At 38.9% G+C, this 24500-nt stretch overlaps 1 protein-coding gene and 1 long non-coding RNA gene across 2 annotated transcripts; one reads left to right on the top strand and one right to left on the bottom strand.

Annotated features, from left to right (window-relative positions):
- Positions 1-14025: 14025 nt before the first annotated feature.
- On the top strand, positions 14026-17079 carry LOC137887316 (ZP domain-containing protein-like). The gene is made up of 9 exons (XM_068730233.1): positions 14026-14099; positions 14205-14348; positions 14435-14485; positions 14634-14692; positions 15025-15209; positions 15312-15712; positions 15998-16097; positions 16395-16593; positions 16696-17079. The coding sequence occupies exons 4-9, from the start codon at positions 14656-14658 to the stop codon at positions 16830-16832; spliced, it is 1059 nt and encodes a 352-aa protein (XP_068586334.1). The 5' UTR covers positions 14026-14099; positions 14205-14348; positions 14435-14485; positions 14634-14655; the 3' UTR covers positions 16833-17079.
- Positions 17080-20726: 3647 nt separating this feature from the next.
- Positions 20727-21458, bottom strand: LOC137887267 (uncharacterized). Its single transcript, XR_011105045.1, has 4 exons — positions 21376-21458; positions 21177-21242; positions 21020-21106; positions 20727-20832 (listed from the first exon to the last, which is right to left on the bottom strand). It is a non-coding gene; the product is annotated as an uncharacterized lncRNA (long non-coding RNA).
- Positions 21459-24500: the final 3042 nt, after the last annotated feature.

Raw genomic sequence — 24500 nt, 5'->3', positions numbered from 1 at the left:
ACTGTTTTTTGACTTCTTTTTCTTTTTTTCGACATGCTATACTATGACTGTTTTTTCTTTTTTTTGACATGCTATACAATGACTGTTTTCTACATGCTATACACGGTGTCCATGGCTAAATGGAGAGCATGGCTGCCTTTCAATCAGAGGGTTGTCGGTTCAATCCCCGGCACTTGCTCAGCTAGTCTAATGTCAATGTGTCCATCAGCAAGACAATCAGCCCCAAAATACTGTTATTATGACTTTTTTAGACATAGTATACTATGACTGTTTTTTTAACTTTTCGACATGCTATACTATGACTGTTTTTTGTTTTTTTCGACATGCTATACTATCACTGTTTTCAACAGGCTATACTATGACTGTTTTTGACATAATATACTATGGCTGTTTTTTTACTTTTTTTGACATGCTATACTATGACTGTTTTTTCTTTTTTTTGACATGCTATACAATGACTGTTTTCTACATGCTATACACGGTGTCCATGGCTAAATGGAGAGCATGGCTGCCTTTCAATCAGAGGGTTGTCGGTTCAATCCCCGGCACTTGCTCAGCTAGTCTAATGTCAATGTGTCCATCAGCAAGACAATCAGTCCCAAAATACTGTTATTATGACTTTTTTAGACATAGTATACTATGACTGTTTTTTTAACTTTTCGACATGCTATACTATGACTGTTTTTTGTTTTTTTCGACATGCTATACTATCACTTTTTTCGACAGGCTATACTATGACTGTTTTCGACAGGCTATACTATGACTGTTTTCGACATAATATACTATGACTGCTTTTTGACTTTTTCCAACATGCTATACTATGACCGTTTTTCACTTTTTTCGACGTGCTATACTATGACCGTTTTTCACTTTTTTTGACAGGCTATACTACGACTGTTTTCAACAGGCTATACTATGACTGTTTTCGACATAATATACTATGACTGTTTTTTCACTTTTTTCGACATGCGATACTATGACTGTTTTTTTTACTTTTTTTGACATGCTATACTATGACTATTTTCGACAGGCTATACTATGACTGTTTTCGACATAATATACTATGACTGTTTTTTGACTTTTTTTTCTTTTTTTCGACATGCTGTACTATGACTTTTTTTTCTTTTTTTTGACATGCTATACAATGACTGTTTTCTACATGCTATACACGGTGTCCGTGGCTAAATGGAGAGCATGGCTGCCTTTCAATCAGAGGGTTGTCGGTTCAATCCCCGGCAGTTGCTCAGCTAGTCTAATGTCAATGTGTCCATCAGTCCCAAAATACTGTTACTATGACTTTTTTAGACATAGTAAACTATGACTGTTTTTTTCACTTTTCGACATGCTATACTATCACTGTTTTCAACAGGCTATACCATGACTGTTTTTGACATAATATACTATGGCTGTTTTTTTACTTTTTTCGACATGCTATACTATGACCGTTTTTCACTTTTTTTGACAGGCTATACTATCAATGTTTTCAACAGGCTATACTGTGACTGTTTTCAACATAATATACTATGACTGTTTTTTGACTTTTTTCGACATGCTATACTATGACAATTTTTTCACTTTTTTCCGACATGCTATACTATGACCGTTTTTCACTTTTTTCGACAGGCTATACTATGACTATTTTCGACAGGCTATACTATGACTGTTTTCGACATGCTATACTATGACTGTTTTTTCTTTTTTTTTACATGCTATACAATGACTGTTTTCTACATGCTATACTATGACTTTTTATAGACATAGACAGGGCTGCCTTTCATTCAGAGGGTCGTAGATTCAATCCCTGGTACCTCCTCAGCGAGTCTAATATCAATGTGTCCTTCAGCAAGACAATTATTACTATGACTTTTTTAGACATACTATACTATGACAGTTTTTTTCACTTTTCGACATGCTATACTATGACCGTTTTTAACTTTTTTTGACAGGCTATACTATGACTGGTTTTAACAGGCTATACCATGACTGTTTTCGACATAATATACTATGACTGTTTTTTGACTTTTTTCGACATGCTATACTATGACTGTTTTTTTTACTTTTTTTGACATGCTATAATATGACCGTTTTTCACTTTTTCTGACAGGCTATAATATCACTGTTTTCTACATGCTATTCTATGACTTTTTATAGACATACTATGCCAAAGGTTCTCAACTGGTGTCCGTGGCTAAATGGAGAGCATGGCTGCCTTTCAATCAGAGGGTTGTCAGTTCAATCTCCGGCACTTGTTCAGCTAGTCTAATGTCAATGTGTCCTTCAGCAAGACAATTAATATTATTACTATGACTTTTTTTGACAGGCTATACTATCACTGTTTTCAACAGGCTATACTATGACTGTTTTCGACATAATATACTATGACTGTTTTTTGACTTTTTTCGACATGCTATACTAGGACCATTTTTTCACTTTTTTCCGACATGCTATACTATGACCGTTTTTCACTTTTTTCGACAGGCTATACTATGACTGTTTTCAACAGGCTATACTATGACTGTTTTCGACATAATATACTATGACTGTTTTTTGACTTTTTTTTCTTTTTTTCGACATGCTATACTATGACTGTTTTTTCTTTTTTTTGACATGCTATACAATGACTGTTTTCTACATGCTATACACGGTGTCCATGGCTAAATGGAGAGCATGGCTGCCTTTCAATCAGAGGGTTGTCGGTTCAATCCCCGGCACTTGCTCAGCTAGTCTAATGTCAATGTGTCCGTCAGCAAGACAATCAGTCCCAAAATACTGTTATTATGACTTTTTTAGACATAGTATACTATGACTGTTTTTTTAACTTTTCGACATGCTATACTATGACTGTTTTTTGTTTTTTTCGACATGCTATACTATCACTTTTTTCGACAGGCTATACTATGACTGTTTTCGACATAATATACTATGACTGCTTTTTGACTTTTTCCAACATGCTACACTATGACCGTTTTTCACTTTTTTCGACGTGCTATACTATGACCGTTTTTCACTTTTTTTGACAGGCTATACTATCACTGTTTTCAACAAGCTATACTATGACTGTTTTCGACATAATATACGATGACTGTTTTTTCACTTTTTTCCGACATGCTATACTATGACTGTTTTCAACATGCTATAATATGACCGTTTTTCACTTTTTTCGACAGGCTATATCATGACTGTTTTCGACAGGCTATACTATGACTGTTTTTGACATAATATACTATGACTGTTTTTTTTACTTTTTTTGACATGCTATACTATGACCGTTTTTCACTTTTTTTGACAGGCTATACTATCACTGTTTTCAACAGGCTATACTGTGACTGTTTTCGACATAATATACTATGACTGTTTTTTGACTTTTTTCAACATGCTATACTATGACCATTTTTTCACTTTTTTCCGACATGCTATACTATGACCGTTTTTCACTTTTTTCGACAGGCTATACTATCACTGTTTTCAACAGGCAATACTATGACTGTTTTCGACATAATATACTATGACTTTTTTTTTGACTTTTTTCGACATGCTATACTGTGACTGTTTTTTCACTTTTTTCCGACATGCTATACTATGACCGTTTTTCACTTTTTTCGACAGGCTATATCATGACTGTTTTCGACAGGCTATACTATGACTGTTTTCGACAGGCTATACTATGACTGTTTTTGACATAATATACTATGACTGTTTTTTGACTTTTTTCGACATGCTATACTATGACTGTTTTTTTTACTTTTTTTGACATGCTATACTATGACCGTTTTTCACTTTTTTTGACAGGCTATACTATCACTGTTTTCAACAGGCTATACTGTGACTGTTTTCGACATAATATACTATGACTGTTTTTTGACTTTTTTCGACATGCTATACTATGACCATTTTTTCACTTTTTTCCGACATGCTATACTATGACCGTTTTTCACTTTTTTCGACAGGCTATACTATCACTGTTTTCTACATGCTATTCTATGACTTTTTATAGACATACTATGCCAAAGGTTCTCAACTGGTGTCCGTGGCTAAATGGAGAGCATGGCTGCCTTTCAATCAGAGGGTTGTTGGTTCAATCCCCGGCACTTGTTCAGCTAGTCTAATGTCAATGTGTCCTTTGGCAAGACAATTAATATTATTACTATGACTTTTTTTGACAGGCTATACTATCACTGTTTTCAACAGGCTATACTATGACTGTTTTCGACATGATATACTATGACTGTTTTTTGACTTTTTTTTCTTTTTTTCGACATGCTATACTATGACTGTTTTTTCTTTTTTTTGACATGCTATACAATGACTGTTGTCTACATGCTATACACGGTGTCCATGGCTAAATGGAGAGCATGGCTGCCTTTCAATCAGAGAATTGTCGGTTCAATCCCCGGCACTTGCTCAGCTAGTCTAATGTCAATGTGTCCATCAGCAAGACAATCAGTCCCAAAATACTGTTATTATGACTTTTTTAGACATAGTATACTATGACTGTTTTTTTCACTTTTCGACATGCTATACTATGACCGTTTTTAACTTTTTCCAACAGGCTATACTATGACTGTTTTTGACATAATATACTATGGCTGTTTTTTTACTTTTTTTGACATGCTATACTATGACTGTTTTTTTTACTTTTTTCCGACATGCTATACTATGACCGTTTTTCACTTTTTTTGACAAGCTATACTATCACTGTTTTCAACAGGCTATACTATGACTGTTTTCGACATAATATACTATGACTGTTTTTTTACTTTTTCCAACATGCAATACTATGACCATTTTTCACTTTTTTTGACAGGCTATACAATGACAGTTTTTTTCACTTTTCGACATGCTATACTATGACTGTTTTTTCCTTTTTTCGACATGCTATACTATGACCGTTTTTAACTTTTTTCAACAGGCTATACTATGACTGTTTTCGACATAATATACTATTACTGTTTTTTTACTTTTTTCGACATGCTGTACTATGACTATTTTTTTTACTTTTTTCAACATGCTATACTATGACCGTTTTTCACTTTTTTCGACAGGCTATACTATGACTGTTTTCGACATGCTATAATATGACCGTTTTTCACTTTTTTTGACAGGCTATACAATGACTGTTTTTGACAGGCTTTACTATGACTGTTTTCGACATAATATACTATGACTGTTTTTCACTTTTTTTGACAGGCTATACTATCACTGTTTTCAACAGGCTATACTATGACTGTTTTCGCCATGCTATACTATGACTGTTTTTTCACTTTTTTCGACGCGCTATACTATGACCGTTTTTCACTTTTTTTGACAGGCTTTACTATCACTGTTTTCAACAGGCTATACTATGACTGTTTTCGACATAATATACTATGACTGTTTTTTGACTTTTTTCGACATATTATACTATGACTCTTTTTTCTTTTTTTCGACAGGCTATACTATGACTGTTTTCGCCATGCTATACGATGACTGTTTTTTTCCATTTTTCGCCATGCTTTACTATGACTGTTTTTTTCCATTTTTCGACATATTATACTATGACTCTTTTTTCTTTTTTTCGACAGGCTATACTATGACTGGTTTCTACATGCTATACTATGACTTTTTATAGACATACTATGCCAGTGGTTCTCAACTGGTGTCCGTGGCTAAATGGAGAGCATGGCTGTCTTTCAATCAGAGGGTCGTCGGTTCAATCCTCGGCTCCTGCTCAGCTAGTCTAATGTCAATGTGTCCATCAGTAAGACAATTAGTCCCAAAATACTATTACTATGACTTTTTTAAACATACTATACTATGACTGTTTTTTTCACTTTTCGACATGCTATACTATGACTGTTTTTTTCCATTTATCGACATATTACTATGACTGTTTTTTCTTTTTTTCGACAGGCTATACTATGACTGTTTTTTTTACTTTTTCAACATGCTATACTATGACCGTTTTTCACTTTTTTCGACAGGCTATACAATGACTGTTTTTGACAGGCTTTACTATGACTGTTTTCGACATAATATACTATGACTGTTTTTCACTTTTTTTGACAGGCTATACTATCACTGTTTTCGACATGCTATACTATGACTGTTTTTTTTACTTTTTTCGACATTCTATAATATGACCGTTTTTCACTTTTTTTGACATGCTATACTATGACTGTTTTTTCACTTTTTTCAACATGCTATACTATGACCGTTGTTCACTTTTTTCAACATGCTATAATATGACTGTTTTTCACTTTTTTTCGACAGGCTATACTATGACTGTTTTTGACAGGCTTTACTATGACTGTTGTCGACATAATATACTATGTCTGTTTTTTTACTTTTTTCGACATGCTATACTATGACCGTTTTTTCACTTTTTTCCGACATGCTATACTATGACCGATTTTCACTTTTTTCGACAGGCTATACTATGACTGTTTTCGACAGGCTATACTATGACTGTTTTCGCCATGCTATACGATGACTGTTTTTTTCCATTTTTCAACATGCTATACTATGACTGTTTTTTCTTTTTTTCGACATGCTATACTATCACTGTTTTCAACAGGCTATACTATGACTGTTTTCGCCATGCTATACTATGACTGTTTTTTCACTTTTTTCGACGTGCTATACTATGACCGTTTTTCACTTTTTTTGACAGGCTTTACTATCACTGTTTTCAACAGGCTATACTATGACTGTTTTCGACATAATATACTATGACTGTTTTTTGACTTTTTTCGACATATTATACTATGACTCTTTTTTCTTTTTTTTGACAGGCTATACTATGACTGTTTTCGCCATGCTATACGATGACTGTTTTTTTCCATTTTTCGACAGGCTATACTATGACTGGTTTCTACATGCTATACTATGACTTTTTATAGACATACTATGCCAGTGGTTCTCAACTGGTGTCCGTGGCTAAATGGAGAGCATGGCTGTCTTTCAATCAGAGGGTCGTCGGTTCAATCCCCGGCTCCTGCTCAGCTAGTCTTATGTCAATGTGTCCATCAGTAAGACAATTAGTCCCAAAATACTATTACTATGACTTTTTTAAACATACTATACTATGACTGTTTTTTTCACTTTTCGACATGCTATACTATGACTGTTTTTTTCCATTTATCGACATATTACTATGACTGTTTTTTCTTTTTTTCGACAGGCTATACTATGACTGTTTTTTTTACTTTTTTCAACATGCTATACTATGACTGTTTTTTATTTTTTTCGACATGCGATACTATGACCGTTTTTAACTTTTTTTGACAGGCTATACTATCACTGTTTTCAACAGGCTACACTATGACTGTTTTCGACATGATATACCATGACTGTTTTTTGACTTTTTTCAACATGCTATACTATGACCATTTTTTCACTTTTTTCCGACATGCTATACTATGACCGTTTTTCACTTTTTTCGACAGGCTATACTATCACTGTTTTCAACAGGCTATACTATGACTGTTTTCGACATAATATACTATGACTGTTTTTTTAACTTTTCGACATGCTATACTATGACTGTTTTTTGTTTTTTTCGACATGCTATACTATCACTTTTTTCGACAGGCTATACTATGACAGTTTTTTTCTATGACATTTATTTCATTTCATTTTTTCATTATATATATATATATATATATATATATATATATATATATATATATATATATATATAAGAATATTTTAATCACATACTGCTGGATAGTTTAATCGGTAATTCAGCATCACATTTTCTAAATTCATCATATTTTTTTTTTTAAATCTTAATCTGTAAAGTAACTCCAGATGTCAGATTGTGGAGTAAGATTGAAGATTTGAGGGATTCAAAAAAAGATGTATAGATAATAATATGCAAATCTTTTGTGTACAAATTTGTATTAATTTACCAAACCATCCTCACAAAATGGCGTAAACATACAAATTATACACGTAAAAGAGAGTAAAGCAAGGAACCATCACCTTGAACTTCTCCACCTCCTGCCCTTTACCCTCTATCCCTCTTGATGTTTTATAATTATTACACGCAAAGTTTATTGTTTTAAAGCATAGTTTATCTACTCACACACAAAATGCAATTTAATGTGTGTTTGGAGGATAATTTTGTTTAGTTCAGGGAGAGACACAAATATTTTCAAGCACTTGAATTTAGCACATTTTTGGTGGCCCATGAACAACAACTCATGAACAATACATTAAAGGAAATTAAATGTGATTTACACATCACAGACATCACTAACGGAACTTCCAAATAACTCAACATGAAGCATATGAACTCATTTGTGTCGACATTGCAGTCAGTACAGACTACATGGTGACACATATGTGAAAAGAATGTGACAAGCAAGAATGTCCTAAAGCTCACTGACAGCCATAGCCTTACGGGAAAGTGTTTCATAAACTGTCACAGTGGGAGTGACAGATATATATATATACGTATATATATGTATATATATATATATATATATATATATATATATATATATGTGTATATATATATACATATACATATATATACATATACATATATATACATATATATATGTATACATATATATATGTATACATATATATGTATGTATAAGAATATTTTAATCACATACTGCTGGATAGTTTAATCTGTAGTACAGCATCATCATTTCTAAATTCATCATATGTTGTGTTTTTAAAATCTTAATCTGTAAAGTAACTCCAGATGTCAGATTGTGGAGTAAAAATAACAATATTTTCCTCTAACATGGAGTGTAGTAGAAGTATATAGTAGAATAAAACTGCACTGCTTAAATACAGACTAAGTAGTTGAAAATGTACTTCAGCACAGTAAATGTACTTAGTTAGAGGTGCAGTGACAGTACTAAAAAAGGCCCAGCAGTTGATTTGCAGCAAATGTTCACAGGAAGCAGCTTGTAAGTTGGCAAATTTCCTGGCAAGGTCTTAGTGGCACATTGGGTGGGATACTTGCAAAATATGCTAAACAAACAAACAATCACTCAAAGAACAAAACATATGTGTGGCATGCACTGGTGGAGCATGCTTATGGCAGTAATTGTAAGGTAATTTTGCAATTATTATATGACTTTTTTTGACATACTATACTATGACTTTTTTCAACATGTTATATTATGAATTTTTTCAACATGCTATACTGTGACTTTTTTCGACATACTATACTACGACTTTTTCGACATACTATACTATGACTTTTTTCGACATACTATATTATGAATGTTTTCGACATACTATACTATGACTTTTTTCAACTATACATTTTTAATTAGATAATAAACAGCTTTTAATATCTAAAACTACGCCTGTTCATGACTGATCAAAACTGTTTTAATCACCAAATGCATCGCTGGTGTTGTTTCTTGTGAGTCTGTATAATGGACTTTGCTTTTGTACAGTGTCTTTCCAGTCTCACGACCACTCAAAGGACTTTAACACTACATGTCAACATCCACCCATTCACACACATCAATACACTGACAGCTGAGAATATCATCAGGACTCTAACTAATTCACATACATGCATACACCAATGGTACATTTTGTGAGGCATTATGTGGTCCTTGAGACACCTGCTGTAATGTAACTACCACACAGATGGTCTGGAGTTGACTTTGTCAACCCGAGTACTTGAGTTTAAAAAAAAGATCCTATAGATATATAGACAATAATATGCAAATTTTTTTGTGACCAAATATTTTATAATTTACCAAACCATCCTCACAAAATGGCGTAAACATACAAATTATACACGTAAAAGAGTGTATGCCCCTTACTCTCCATCCCTCTTGCTGTTTTACAATTATTACACGTAAAGTTTATTGTTTGAATGCATAGTTTATCTACTCACACACAAAATGTAATTTGAATGTGTGTTTGGAGGATAATTTTGTCAAGTTCAGGGAGAGAACAAGTTCTTGCTCCATTATATTGTAGAGAAGGCAGACATCTCTACGCGCAATTTCTACAACACTGAGCAACTCTCACCAAAACAATCTAGATTGATAAATAGCACACAGGTAAAAGGAAAAATGTGTGTTTTAGATTTTTGGGGTTAATTGTCTCTTTAGCACTAAAAGCACCTGCTTAAATGTACGTGATGCTGCTCAGAGAAAGACAGAAGCCAAACGCTTTGTTTGCATATTATCATTTGTCTGTGATGAGAGATGTAGAACATCTGGTTGTTTGGGTTGATACGGGAAGAGGAAGTAGTATGTATTATTTCCTTGTTCCTTGTTTCCTTGTAGCATTAGCTATAATTCATTTTCATGCAACTTGGCCCTATTGCAGTCGTTGACAGTAAAACACGTTGTGAAACCAGTTTTGCAGCCTATTCCGGCACATCAGGTACATTCCGTTAAACTTTAAAGGACTGCCATCATCCTGTCAGCCTACTAGAGCGTGTATATAATGATGCTGCAGATGGATGTGAGTTGTAGAGAACCTCCAGACATAGGTGAGTTGAGGGCATCATGGCTTCCACATCAGTGCTCCTGCTTCAGCTGCTCCTGGTCCCACTGGTGTCTGCACATCATCACTTTGGGGGATCCGTGACATTCAGCGTCAAAGATAGAAACCCTGACGGATCATTTCGGGTGAGAGATGCAACTTTTTATATATGATATGCAACGTGCATTACAGATGATGCGTGAATATGTTTCCCCTGGGATTTGTCATATTTTGGGAATGCTTATTTAATCCCTTTATTATAATTGCTGTTATTTAAATGGAGTTGAATACTCTGTTTAGAGAATATAAAAAGTTTTTGCTAATTAACGATAACTTTAACTATATACATTTAACCTTTAACTATATACATTTAAACTTTAACGATATACATTTAACCTTTAACTATATACATTTAACCTTTAACGATATACATTTAACCTTTAACTATATACATTTAAACTTTAACGATATACATTTTTGAGTACATTGGAAATATTTACATAAAATGTATTATTCTTATTACATTTGACAGGACTTCATTCATAACTATCTTCCTTTCTGAAGTAAATTTCCCCCGGATGTTGCTTACAAGATATTTAGTTTTACAGCACCTCAAGGGGGCCGGAAAAAACTTGTATTTATAATAACTTCACATCCACATGTTATTTCAATTCTGAGTATGAATTTAATGCGTGATGGATGTAAAATAATATGGTGAAATAAAAAATATTATTTCACCAAGAAAAGAAGAAAAAAGCATAAAAGCTTGATGAGAACAATGATTTTCTTTATCTAAACATGAACATTATTATTGTTGTCATTATGGTTTCCATTCACATTTTCCTTACTCGTTTCAAGATCCAAGGACATATTGCAATAATATAGTTTTTTATGATTTTAAATATAAACCTACGCATTTTTTTGAAATAACATATGAACTTTAACTATACCATCAACTATGATTTGTTGAAATGATTATTACAGATGAACACCCTTTGTAGTGGCAGTGGCTAAACTTTTGTCGTTAGCTGTCCAATGATGACGCTCGTAGCTCGTAGTTAAAAGTAGTTTTGTTCCATGTAAACAAAAAATAAACAATCTTTATGCAATAACTGGAGTACCAAAACACTGACCTTCTGCTGGCTATAACTAAAAAGTCTATAATCTGCAGTCAGAACAACAACAACATTTTAAAGGGCATAACACACATTACTTTCTCAATAAACATAAAATACAAAAAACTGTTAAGAATACAAAATGGCTCTTACACCCTTCTTTAAATGGATATCATTACAGAGTAAAATAACTGGTGTGTTTACAAAATACACAGAAATGTAATTCATTAGAATGTCCTTAGCTTCAGTAGAGCAGCCGTCTTTAACTTTATGATCTTTTTCCACAGGTGGAAGTTCGCAACAGGGCGACCTTTGACGAGTGTCACCGCCACTACTGGGATTGTTCCCAAGGTAACTGTGGCTCTATCTCCGGCAATGAGAGCGGTATAATTGACAGAAGCACAGATGGACCACAATTCAACCAACAATGGTGTCAAACTGAAACAATCACCACAAGAAACGTCTGGAGTGACAAACCTTTTCACTTGAAGTGAGTTTTTTTTCTTCTTTCCTTGAATCCTATAAATGCTGAGTATTGTATTTGTTGTGCTCATCATGAAGAGCAGCCAGTGTTTGGTGCAGTATTTCAAGAGTGTCTTTTGATTGATGCACATACCAGGGCTGCTAGCTGCTGTTGGATCCCGACGCGTCACAGGCTTAGTAATATTTGGAGACTACTGACTTCACTGGATTTGGGATCAAGATCTGACACTGGAAAACCAAACAGATCACCAGACGTTGCCATTCTGCCTTTGCTAAGGTAGGTCCTCTGCAGTTAGCATGAAACAGCTAGGCTAAGCTTTAATCAGTTTGTTAATGAAACTGTGGAAAATGTCCAACTTCACTGCCTCCCAGTGGTGGTACAAAAACAAAAAAGACACAGTGGCAGTCCTGTTACTGACTCATGTTAATGTGTCTACTCAAGAGTTCCCCAGAACTGCCCACGGACATACGAGCTGATGTCCTTTGATCCTGATGGCGACAATGTTCGATGCAGATATGGAAATATCAGATTTGTAGAGTGTGGCTCGTGTCACCAACCTTCAGGCTTCACCTTAGATCAGGTTAGTTGAAAAGTCACTTTCCTAATACGTTGTTCAATACTTCACTGATGCTTTGCCTCACTTAACTTCAAAATGTTCACATCGTCAGGACTCTTGCACATTACACTACCGACGATCTACTGCCAACCCCAGAGTTTATGGATTTGAGTTGGTGGTGGAGGACTTCCCGCAAAGGCACATCACTCTAGGCTACACTGATGGATCCCGATTCCCCAGGACTCCACTGGTTGTGAGGAGTAAGAGACATGCCTACAGTGTGGGGGGGAGCGAAGCAGCCTTCACAACTACAACTACAACTACTTTGTGGTGGCCAAACCCAACCACAGCAGCAGCAACAACTGCTGCAGCAGCAACAACAACAACCACTGCAGCAACAACAACCACATCAGCAGCAACAACTGCTGCAGCAGCAACAACCACATCAGCAACAACAACTACAGCAGCAGCAACAACCTCTGCAGCAACAACAACCACAGCAGCAGCAACAATCACATCAGCAACAACAACCACAGCAGCAGCAACAACCGCTGCAGCAACAACAACCACTGCAGCAACAACAACCACAGCAGCAACAACAACCACCACAGCAGCAACAACAACCACCACAGCAGCAACAACAACCACAGCAGCAGCAACAACCACATCAGCAACAACAACCACAGCAGCAGCAACAACAACAGCAGCAGCAACAAGCGCTGCAGCAGCAACAACCACTGCAGCAGCAACAACCACATCAGCAACAACAACCACTGCAGAAACAACAACCACATCAGCAGCAACAACCACATCAGCAACAACAACTACATCAGCAGCAACAACCTCTGCAGCAACAACAACTACAGCAGCAGCAACAATCACATCAGCAACAACAACCACAGCAGCAGCAACAACCGCTGCAGCAACAACAACCACTGCAGCAGCAACAACAACCACAGCAGCAGCAACAACCACAGCAGCAACAACAACCACTGCAGCAGCAACAACTGCTGCAGCAACCCTCCATTACCCCACTCCTCCACTCAGTAAACTACCTTTGCAATTCTCCTTTCTTGGTGAGTTCTTTTTTATTTTTTCAATGTGCCAATCCACACAAAAAAACATTTTAGAATTTAGTTTCCCACATTGAACGTCTCTTTAAAACTCTTTTCATGAACAACATGAACAGTTATAGCCAGCAGACAATTTGCCTTTGATGAAAGTCAGCAACACTTACTGAGGCAGCTTTGAAGTTGTGATCCACAGACAGCAGCAAAGTATGTTTTTAAGTATAGGTTATTTATTGCACTTTGGAACTTAAATGAATCTTCTATTTTTTAACTCCAGTGGACCCACCTGTTCCCTCGTGTCAGGAGGGACTCTACTTGCCAGAGTTTGTGCCCCCAACACCTTTAAACGGAGCCCGCCTCCATGCAGAGGTCAACAGAGAGGTGGAGATCAGAGTCAGAGCGCGAGCGTCACACGCAACGTGAGTGAGAGTCGACGTGACCGGTGTTGCCTTGAGGCGCGTGAGATAAGATCAGCAAGAAAAGAGTCAATGAATCTCTGGTTTCTTTGCTTTGTTTTCACACAGAATACATGACATCATCATCAGCGGCCCACTGAACATCACCAAGCAAAGGAACACACACGGGGAGTTCGTCATCAGGTGGACGCCTATCCAAGATAACGTGGGGGATTTTTTCCCGATCTGCTTTGCTGTTGAAGCGGTGACCGGGTAAGCTTTGGGTTCCTTTTGAGAGAATTTGTACATGTGTGTGTGTGTGAAGCCATCATTTCACCGTGTAACACATTTGTTTGCAGGCCTGCTGGAACCACTAACACACAACATCCCCATGCCACCCCATCTCCACAGTGAGTGTCATTTCTCTGTGTTTTTTTTCTCTTAACAAGAGATTCAAAAAATTGGGAGACAAGACCAGCAGTGATAATTTGAAGATGACATATCGGCCTAACCGAAAGAGTAACAGGCATTAAACCAGCGATCACCGATGCTTCTCAGGTCTGGCGTCTATCAGTCCGAGATGAGGTGTGTTCTGGTTGAAGTTCGGAGAGTGCAAGGTGAGTCTACTTTAAGGTCAACATTTTGTTGTTTAAGTACAGCTGTTATGGTGTGTATATTCACCAAATATATCACACGCTAAATGTTAAGTTAAAGTGCCAAATATTGGCTGTATAGCTGGCGTACATTAGAGTTTAAAAAGCCGCAAGGCATGCACCTCTATAAAGTGCTGTGATTGGTAAACACAATTCAGACAAAAGTCAGAGCCGTCATTGGATGCAAAAAATTCTTGCTCTACACAAAAATACCACGGTTCACAGTTCATACACAGTACACCATTGGTATATAATGTGTATTTTTTAACACTCTCCTCCTCACACGTGATTACAAGTTAATTCACACGTGATCTGCACCGAGTCCACAATGAGAGTAGAGGTTGAGAAATCTTCATTCCATGGACTCCATGAGGATCATTTGCGGCTCAACGACGGCGCCAACACCGCCTGCAGGCTGCGCTCCAACAGCACTTACGTCTTCGCCGAGATCCCTCTCAGCGGTTGTGGCACTGAGCTCGAGGTAACTTTTGTTACCAGCTGCTCTTCTCTCTCAGTCGTTGGTGTTGTCTTTATTCAGCAGTATGAGGACTGAATACACAACCATTTGTTTTTCACTCTGCAGGAAGACGGGGATTACCTCAGGTTCAAGAATGAAATCACCACGTTTGACAACACATTCGACGTGATCACCAGGAAACACCTGCTGGAGGTGCAGTTCTACTGCCAGTACCCCAAACGTGGAAACGCGACACTGGCCTTCACAGCACACAGGCCCGTCGTCTCAGTGTGGGACAGGGGCTTCGGCAGGTTCACCTACCAGTTTGAGTTCTATCCTAACGACCAATACCAAGAAATGGTTGATCCAACTTCATACCCGGTGGTGTATGAAATAGGGAGCAGGATCTACATGCAGATAGAGGCCACCTCCTCCGTCAACAACACCGTGCTGTTTGTGGAGTCCTGCAGAGCTTCACCATATGACAACCAGAACTCCCAGCGTACCTACTCCATCATTGAGAACGGGTAGGCATCAGCACACCCCCTAGTGGCAATAGAGGGCATAACAAAGTACTTGTAAAGATTTGTTCTTTGATTGTTGCTTTAGAGGCTCTTCTGTGTAATGTCTCCCTGTCAGGATGGAGAAGTCAATGCTTCACTTACTTCATCTTTTGTATAACCTATAGTACTTGTATTATTGTGTGAATACCAATAGAACAGTACCTCTGCCCCTATAGCAGCATCCACTGTAAGGCATAGGGTAACAAAGGCAACATGTCTCATCTTTTGGTTGTGTTTTGCTCTGACTAGGTGTGTTGTGGACCCAACCATTCAGATCCATTCCCCCTCCCACCCGAGACAATTGAGGTTCAGCATGAAGGCCTTCAAGTTCATCGGCATGTATGATCAGGTAAAGAACGGAGCAGAGGACTGTTGATGTCTCTAAATGCTTCAACGAATAGGTCCACTTCATGATGTCCTTTCATTTATCCGACTAGTTTCACTAAGTGGTAGCTAATGCACACTTGGTAGACAGGTGCAGTCATGTGAACCTAGTTAGAGGCACAATGTTTCCGTCATCTTCATCAGGTATAACACTGACTGTTGAGGAGATGCAAAGTAGAGCGGAGGTTTTAACCAGATCTGAGCACAGCTCTGCTGTGGGTCCATCTGCTGGTGTGATGACGGCGTGTTCTGTTTCATTCAGGTGTACATCAGCTGCACAGTCCTGATGTGTGAAGCAGGGAGACCCAACACCAGGTTCTCGCAGGGATGCGTCAGCTCCACAACGGCAGCCACTTCTCACCACCGCAAAAAGAGAGAGGCTGCCGTGGAGAGTGACAGGCACTTCATTTCCCAGGGTCCCCTGCGTTTAAAGAGAGCAGCGGAGAGCAGCGAAAGCTCAGGTATGAAAACGGGGAACGGTTATTTTTACCAGCACACTTCACTTGTTTGAGCCCCACTTTGGACCAGATCAAATTAAAACATGGTGCTTGTTGTTTCTCCAGCGCTCCACCTGAATCTGAACCTGGTGTTTATCGCTGGATGTCTTCTCGCAGCTGTCGGCATGATCAGTGCAGTGGTCATGTACAAGGCCAGGATGTCAAAGGTCAAATACCAACCTTTGTCCACAGATGAACGTTAGGACAGCATGCAGAACACCAGTTATGTAGTCAATTACATTTGACTACATAAAGCTTTTGACTAGTTTTGCTGTCAGATATTGAGTGCTCGTGTATCTTCTGCATATTAAATCCTTTATACATGTCTACAGCTTTATAAGTGGAAATACTTCTGTGCCCGTGCAAACAGGAAACCAGAAAGTTTCAGTTCAGTAATCCAATCATGTAGCTTTACAAATGCTTCTATTATGTATGACATGAATTAATATGTGCCGCCCTACCCAATCAGGATTGTTTTGTCAAATGTTATCATCACATGTCAAAAGCTCTTTAGTGCTGGACTTTGTCATTTATGAAATATTGAATTGATCAATAAAAAACATTCTTATGCATATGTTTTTGTCCACTTTTATTCATTTTTCTCTCTTACATACAAACACACTTCTCCTATTTCTTACTACAGAAATCTATCAACAGTGGTACATTAACTCTGTAGCTCACTGATTAAAACAAATCTGGCCCGAGCGCCCCCACCGGCGGGGGCGACGCATGCATCCAAAAATGAATCCACTCATAACGTGCACTCATCAGTAACAAATATAATGATGCCGCATAGCTGCTCAAACTGCAGCTCCTGCGCTACAAAGTCATCTCAGCTGTTTATACAAACTCCAAACACAACATATGACAAAGCTACGTATAATACCAAGTAACACAATCAATATAGCGCCCCCTAGGCAGTCCCACTCGCCACATTTATGCCAATAACGTTTTGAAAAATGAATTCAATGCTAACACCCGTTAGCTCCGGAGATCGCTAGCGACCAGACGGTCGCAGCCATTTTGTCACATTCTGCTACGACACAGCCTCGCAGTTTTACTTACAAAACAAAGCCATCATCACAATCCGCATAATCGATCACATCATAAACCAGCTCCTTACTTTGAGATGTTCTGCAGCAAAAAAAAAATGTATCCGTTCATGTTTACTATCTATCTGCGCAGCGGACGCCGCTCTGTGTGGATTCAAAGCTGGCGCTGCCGTCGTGTACCTGCTAGCAGAAGGGGCGGGGTTATACGTCTCAGCAAATCAGATTTGAGAAATTTGACACTCGGGTAGTTTTTATTTTATGATTGGCTAACGGATTCTGTCATTCAAAGTCATGTTAGGTTGTTTCAACAGAGCAGGCTGTGACGCGTCTATGGAACGTTCATTGGGTCAAATCGGCCCTTCACTGTGGCTGTAAGGCACTGGAAGAAAAGAAACCTGGAATTCAGACGATAAAATCCCATGGATGACAAACATGAACAGTCTCAGAGAGGATCCAGGCTCTCAAAATGATGCCAAACTGCTGCATATGGATAGATTGAACACTATTAGTGATAAAAGTAGTAAAATATATAATTATATAGTATATAAAATTACAATGAAACAGCTGGAACAAAATTACATTTTGGTTGGCCTCATTTTACCTCTCCGTACTAGATCAAGATGTACTAGATAAAGCTTCACTTTATCAAAGTAAAACTTTGTTTAGAGACCCTCAACATATAGTTCTATGATCTGGGAGAGCTGGAAAGCTTGGACCTACATCATTTCTAATAAAGAAATATCCTCAAATTGCTTTTTTTTCCCCATTCGAAAATTAGAATTTTCAATTTGTGCTGTGTGCCATCTTAATCTACTCTTAACCAGTAACATATATACTGATATTTACACATATTAACACATCTCACAAGTGTTAGGGATATATATATATATATATATATATATATATATAGATATATAGAGATATATAGAGATATATATATATATAGAGATATATATATATATAGAGATATATATATAGATAGATATATATATAGATAGATATATATATAGATATATATATATATATATATATATATAGATAGATATATATAATACCAAAAGTATTAAAATAGCCCTTACAGTTGCAACGCTACACTCAGTATCGTATGGGTATGCTATTTGAGCTAAAAATCGGTCTAGGGTCCAAAAGGTTTTTAATTAAACAATCAAAATACCGATTCATTTTCTGTGAAATGATATTTTGAATTATAGATTTGGGTATTTTACTAGCCCCAAAAGATAAAATATAAAACTGACACTATAAAGTCATTCATTTGTATAGGGCCGAGTTAACTGGCTTGCATTGTGCTTACTGAAAATAAATATAAATTAAACAAGTCAACTAGTTTCAGACACACATTGTCTGACTTTCCAACAATTATAACTGCAGTTGTTTTAGAAATACCGAGTTCATAAATCAAAGTGACGCCAATATTTATCATTATTTTCAAGCAATTTTATTTTCCAATCTAAAGGGTCTACATGTTTTAAAGTCTTCTTCACATTTCTTCCCAGCTCTGGAACTAAAACAGTCAAAGGAAAATTAAGTGATCACTAAAATATATATAATAAATTAAAATATGTTGTCCCACCATTATAGAGTATATTTTAAGTTTTAAAGAAAGTGTCGTTTTATTAATCTGGAAAATCACCACGTTGCTTTCCAGCATTTCCTGGGGAACCCCAAGCCATTCCTCATGGCTTGGTCCTTTCATCCTGGAAAAGACCATGGCCTTGGAGGTTCTGACTCTCGTCCTTAAACTTTACACTCTGCTGCAATACAATCCAAATTTATCCCACGGATCTTTCAGGTCAGGGTTAAATGGTGCACTTAGTCAGACCCAACAGAGAGAAATGAGGAAAGAAAAATATCATTTAAAAGTTTTATTCAAAAGCAGATATAACTGTACGTACAAGCAGAAAGAACTTAAGATGCAAAAGCAACTCTACTGCACCTTAAACCCTACTGTTTGAATGGACGTGGCTGAGGCTGTCCGCCAGGGAGAGGTTGCCCTTGGCGCCGAGGCTGTCCGCCAGTGAGAGGTTGCCCTTGGCACCGTCGGCCAAGGAGAGGTTGCCCTTGGCGCCGTCGGCCAGGGAGAGGTTGCCCTTGGCGCGCAGGCCGTCCGCCAGCGAGAGGTTGCCCTTGGCGCGCAGGCCGTCCGCCAGCGAGAGGTTGCCCTTGGCGCCGTCGGCCAGCGAGAGGTTGCCCTTGGCGCGCAGGCCGTCGGCCAGCGAGAGGTTGCCCTTGGAGCGCAGGCCGTCCGCCAGGGAGAGGTTGCCCTTGGAGCGCAGGCCGTCCGCCAGCGAGAGGTTGCCCTTGGAGCGCAGGCCGTCCGCCAGCGAGAGGTTGCCCTTGGCGCGCAGGCCGTCCGCCAGCGAGAGGTTGCCTTTGGCGCGCAGGCCGTCCGCCAGCGAGAGGTTGCCCTTGGCGCCGTCGGCCAGCGAGAGGTTGCCCTTGGCGCGCAGGCCGTCCGCCAGCGAGAGGTTGCCCTTGGCGCGCAGGCCGTCCGCCAGCGAGAGGTTGCCCTTGGCGCCGTCGGCCAGCGAGAGGTTGCCCTTGGCGCGCAGGCCGTCGGCCAGCGAGAGGTTGCCCTTGGCGCCGTCGGCCAGCGAGAGGTTGCCCTTGGCGCGCAGGCCGTCCGCCAGCGAGAGGTTGCCCTTGGCGCCGTCAGCCAGCGAGAGGTTGCCCTTGGCGCGCAGGCCGTCCGCCAGCGAGAGGTTGCCCTTGGTGCCGTCGGCCAGCGAGAGGTTGCCCTTGGTGCCGTCGGCCAGCGAGAGGTTGCCCTTGGTGCCGTCGGCCAGCGAGAGGTTGCCCTTGGTGCCGTCGGCCAGCGAGAGGTTGCCCTTGGCACGCAGGCCGTCGGCCAGCGAGAGGTTGCCCTTGGCACGCAGGCCGTCGGCCAGCGAGAGGTTGCCCTTGGCACGCAGGCCGTCGGCCAGCGAGAGGTTGCCCTTGGCGCCGGCGGCCAGCGAGAGGTTGCCCTTGGCGCCGGCGGCCAGCGAGAGGTTGCCCTTGGCGCCGGCGGCCAGCGAGAGGTTGCCCTTGGCGCCGGCGGCCAGCGAGAGATTGCCCGAGCTCTTGCTTTCAACAACAACTTTCAGGAGGACAGCTGACACATTAACATCCACTTCCTTGATTTCCAGTTCCACTGAAATAAAGGCATTCGATTAAATTCTGTGATCATAGACTTAAAGCAAACACTTGCTCTCAATATTTGGCCTTAAATATATACATGTCTTACTACAACAAAAGTACATATATTGAACTCTTACAGTGTCCGATGATTAATACACAAGCTTGTATTTTTCCAATTGGGTTAAGCAGAACTTGCTCACCTTTTTTATACTCTCGCAGAGACATGGACTTATGTGAATGGTGAAGTGTAAGGGCCTTCTTTATGGAGAAGTCATTGGGAGGCAGATCTATAGTAGGAAAGAAATGTAATGTCAGGAAGAAGCTCAGGAAATCTCAAATATTCACCAATATTCTTACCTCTCAGTCTCCTCTGTAGCCCATTATCACTGCTTTCACTTGAGCCACCAACAGGCAAACAGGAGCCTATGGACACAGTTGCTGTTCATCAAATCTTTTTTGCTAGAAATGGCATTTCAGAAATTAACATACCTACATTTTGTTATACTCAACTACCAATTTCTTGAATACAAGCTTCAAACAGAACAAATACAAATACCTTTGGTCAGCCAGACAGTCAGCACACAAATGAACAAGGTCCAAAAAGCTCCCATCGTTTCAGTCACCAACAGAACATGTTGCCTGTACCACATGGCAGGTTAAATAACCCTATTGTGCAGGTGTCACAGCTGTTGCTAATCAGCTCTAATTGGCTCTCTCTTCAGAGAGTCAGTGCTAGTTGAGATTCAGACCTTTCCTGTGAAAAATGTTATACAATCTATCGGATCATAAAACTCTGAGAATGTTGTATTTATGAATTTGATGACGTAAAGCTCCAGAAATGGGGAAAATAAAAGCAGATTTCAAAGATACCCCTCCTCTTCCGACAAATCACGGTAAAACACAGTTATCCTATGATCACATACCATAATCCAGTATACTGTAAAATACCATAAAAGTAAATCACGGTAGTGTACCATAAAAAACTACATTACTGGCATCCCTGCTGCCAGTAAGTTACCGTTAATTTACGGTGAAATTATTAAGAGAGTACGTTTTACAGCTGGTTGTAATGACACAGGTAAATAATGTGCACACTAAAACATTTAGGTTGTTTCCTGGTGACTCAGTGGAGCTGATACTGTTTAACTGAGGAGCAGGAAAAGCTGCTGTGGCCCAGTAAATTCACTGCACACTGTTAATCTGTTCATGGACATTAGATGGAGCCATTTCCACATAAATACACACCGTCCAACGTCCTCAGAAGTAATGCAAAACATCCAGGTTACATCAGTGGTGGCCCTCACTGTAGATGTTCTGCAGATATGGTACATTATTCATATTTTTAGAACACATTATAATTTAGATGCAGCAGAAAGCATAACAGATAGCTTTTGAAACATGTGGCTCTCAAAATGAAGTACTTAATTTTAGAAAAAATGTATTGAACTGAATTGTCCTGCAGCTTTAAATTTAGTTCATTCAGTAAGTGATGTCAAACAAAAAAGCCACATTATTATATTCTTCTCATCTTCTAAAAAGAGAAAATTGTGTGCAGGGATCTGTGGTTATTGAAACCACTTGTTTCAGCTCGATTCCTCTCTGTTAACGTCATTGTTGGGAAGTGAATCTGGTGGATTATAATCACTGCAGACATGTCAATAACTGAAATTTATCATTTTGAGTGTAAATAACATCGTCCTTGGTAAAATACTTTGACAAGAACATAGATTTATTGTCAGTGTGATTGTCACCTGTGAAGATTGAGTGTTTTGTTTCCCTGTTGACAAAAGCCCCGGTGTTTTTCGATGTGAGGTAAGTTCAGGTGCATTAGAAAGCTTGGGATTTCTATATTCCTGCAGCAATATATAAAGCTTGATATTGCACACTGATGAAAAATTATTTTGGGAGTTTTTATTTAACTTGGCGCTCTCTGTATTATTGTGCTAGTCCTCAGATATTCAGGTTAAAGAGCCATGATGAATGCCCTCTCAGGTTTAATCAGTGTTAGAAGACTGCCTGAGTGGTTGCACTGGTCTGGTCCCAGTGTGATTGTGTAGTACAGACCAAATTTCTGTCTGCGTAAAATGCTAAAATTTGTCTTGTTAAAACCTATTTTTTTTGTGAAAGTATGTGAAGAATGTGGTTATATAACTGTGCCATTATTTCCAGAGACAAATGAAAGGTGACGCTCTGCAGTCTGGCTTCTAACAGGAGAGAGACGAAGAAGAGGAGGAACATGCCACTGAGTGCAGTCCGGCTGGTAATGAGATGGGAAATTCCTGCTCCACACAGGGGAGAGAGAAATACAGAGAAACGACTGCACGAGTGACATGTTTCATATTAACTTGCACTGTCACAATTCACCAAAGTCTCGACTAGTTTTCCCTCCCAAAATATCTCAACATCTACTGATCAGACTGTGAGGAAGTTTGGTAAATATTAAGGCCACAAGATGATGAGTCCAGATGACCTAGATTTCCTTTGGCAACACCATCAGGTCAAAATTCCTACTTGTACACAATAAATCTCCAAATCTGCTTTGAATTTTCCCGGTCACATTTGTCTTTTTCCTCTAGCACCACCCTCAGTACAAACCTTTTTACATCCACTACTGGTACGGCTCTAAGAACAGCTAAGTTGGTCTAGACTCTAGACTCTAGATCTAACCCTCTAGACTCTAGACTCTAGAGTCTAGACTCTAGAGTCTAGACCAAAGTGGTAGACCAACAGACATTAATTCTGACAGCCATACAGTTAGCGTGGCAACATCCCTGGCACTTTTCTTGTGATGCTGGTAAGCAGTGGAATCATAGCCTGTATTAGCTGTTCACATACTTAAATCAAACTGTGGTCTACTGACAAAATACAATTATTCAAATGAGTAATTGTTCCCAACAGGTACTGATAGTTTCCAACTGATCAAACATTGCTTTTTATATGTAAATGTATGCTACCATTAGATTTATGCAAAATTAACATATTTTGAAACTTCCTGTGTGAGAGAATAATGACTTTGGTGACTCCTACGGGTAATATCAAACCATTCATGTCTGTCCACCATGTCTGTCCAAAACGTCTTTTATCATTTATCATAATGGAAATTTGTTTGAAATTGTCACAATTAGCTCATGAATTCTTGAGTTATTTGAAGAAATTTTCTCCAGAGGTTCATGAGATATCGTGTTCATGAGGAAGAGACGTACTTTTGTACGTACAACCGGAAAAACATAATGCCTTCGGCCACAGCTGTTGCTGAGACATAAATCCAAGCCAGGGGCAATGAAGAATGAATTATTTGAAACACATAGATCAGACCTTCTGAGACACAAAGATGTTATAATCGGAAAAGCTCTGGCTATCTGACTGCAGCTTGGTGAATATGAGCAGAATCTTAGTGAGGTTGAGCAGTTTGAAGACATGCATCTGAAAGAAGCCGTAAAGTGAGCCGAACTAGGCTGACCCAGGCTGGACTGCACCACTTTGAAGGGATTTCCTGCACCTGAGATGACTGAATGTTTCTTTCTAAATCTTGAGCTGCACAGGAAACCGTTGCATTGAGTAATACGTGTTCATGCCAAATTCCAACAATGGAGTTTGTGACTCATGAACAGCTACACCTGTTCACTTTCAGAACTGTTGAAGGGACAGGTATTCCCCGTGTCACCTGTTTGCACACACATA

This window comes from Cebidichthys violaceus, unplaced genomic scaffold (genome assembly GCF_023349555.1).
Source record: "Cebidichthys violaceus isolate CVI_PGR_0920_01 unplaced genomic scaffold, fCebVio1.0.p SCAF_1, whole genome shotgun sequence".
Lineage (NCBI taxonomy): Eukaryota > Metazoa > Chordata > Actinopteri > Perciformes > Stichaeidae > Cebidichthys > Cebidichthys violaceus.
The sequence above is the reverse complement of the archived record's forward strand: the minus strand, read 5'-3'. Positions and strand labels throughout refer to the sequence as shown.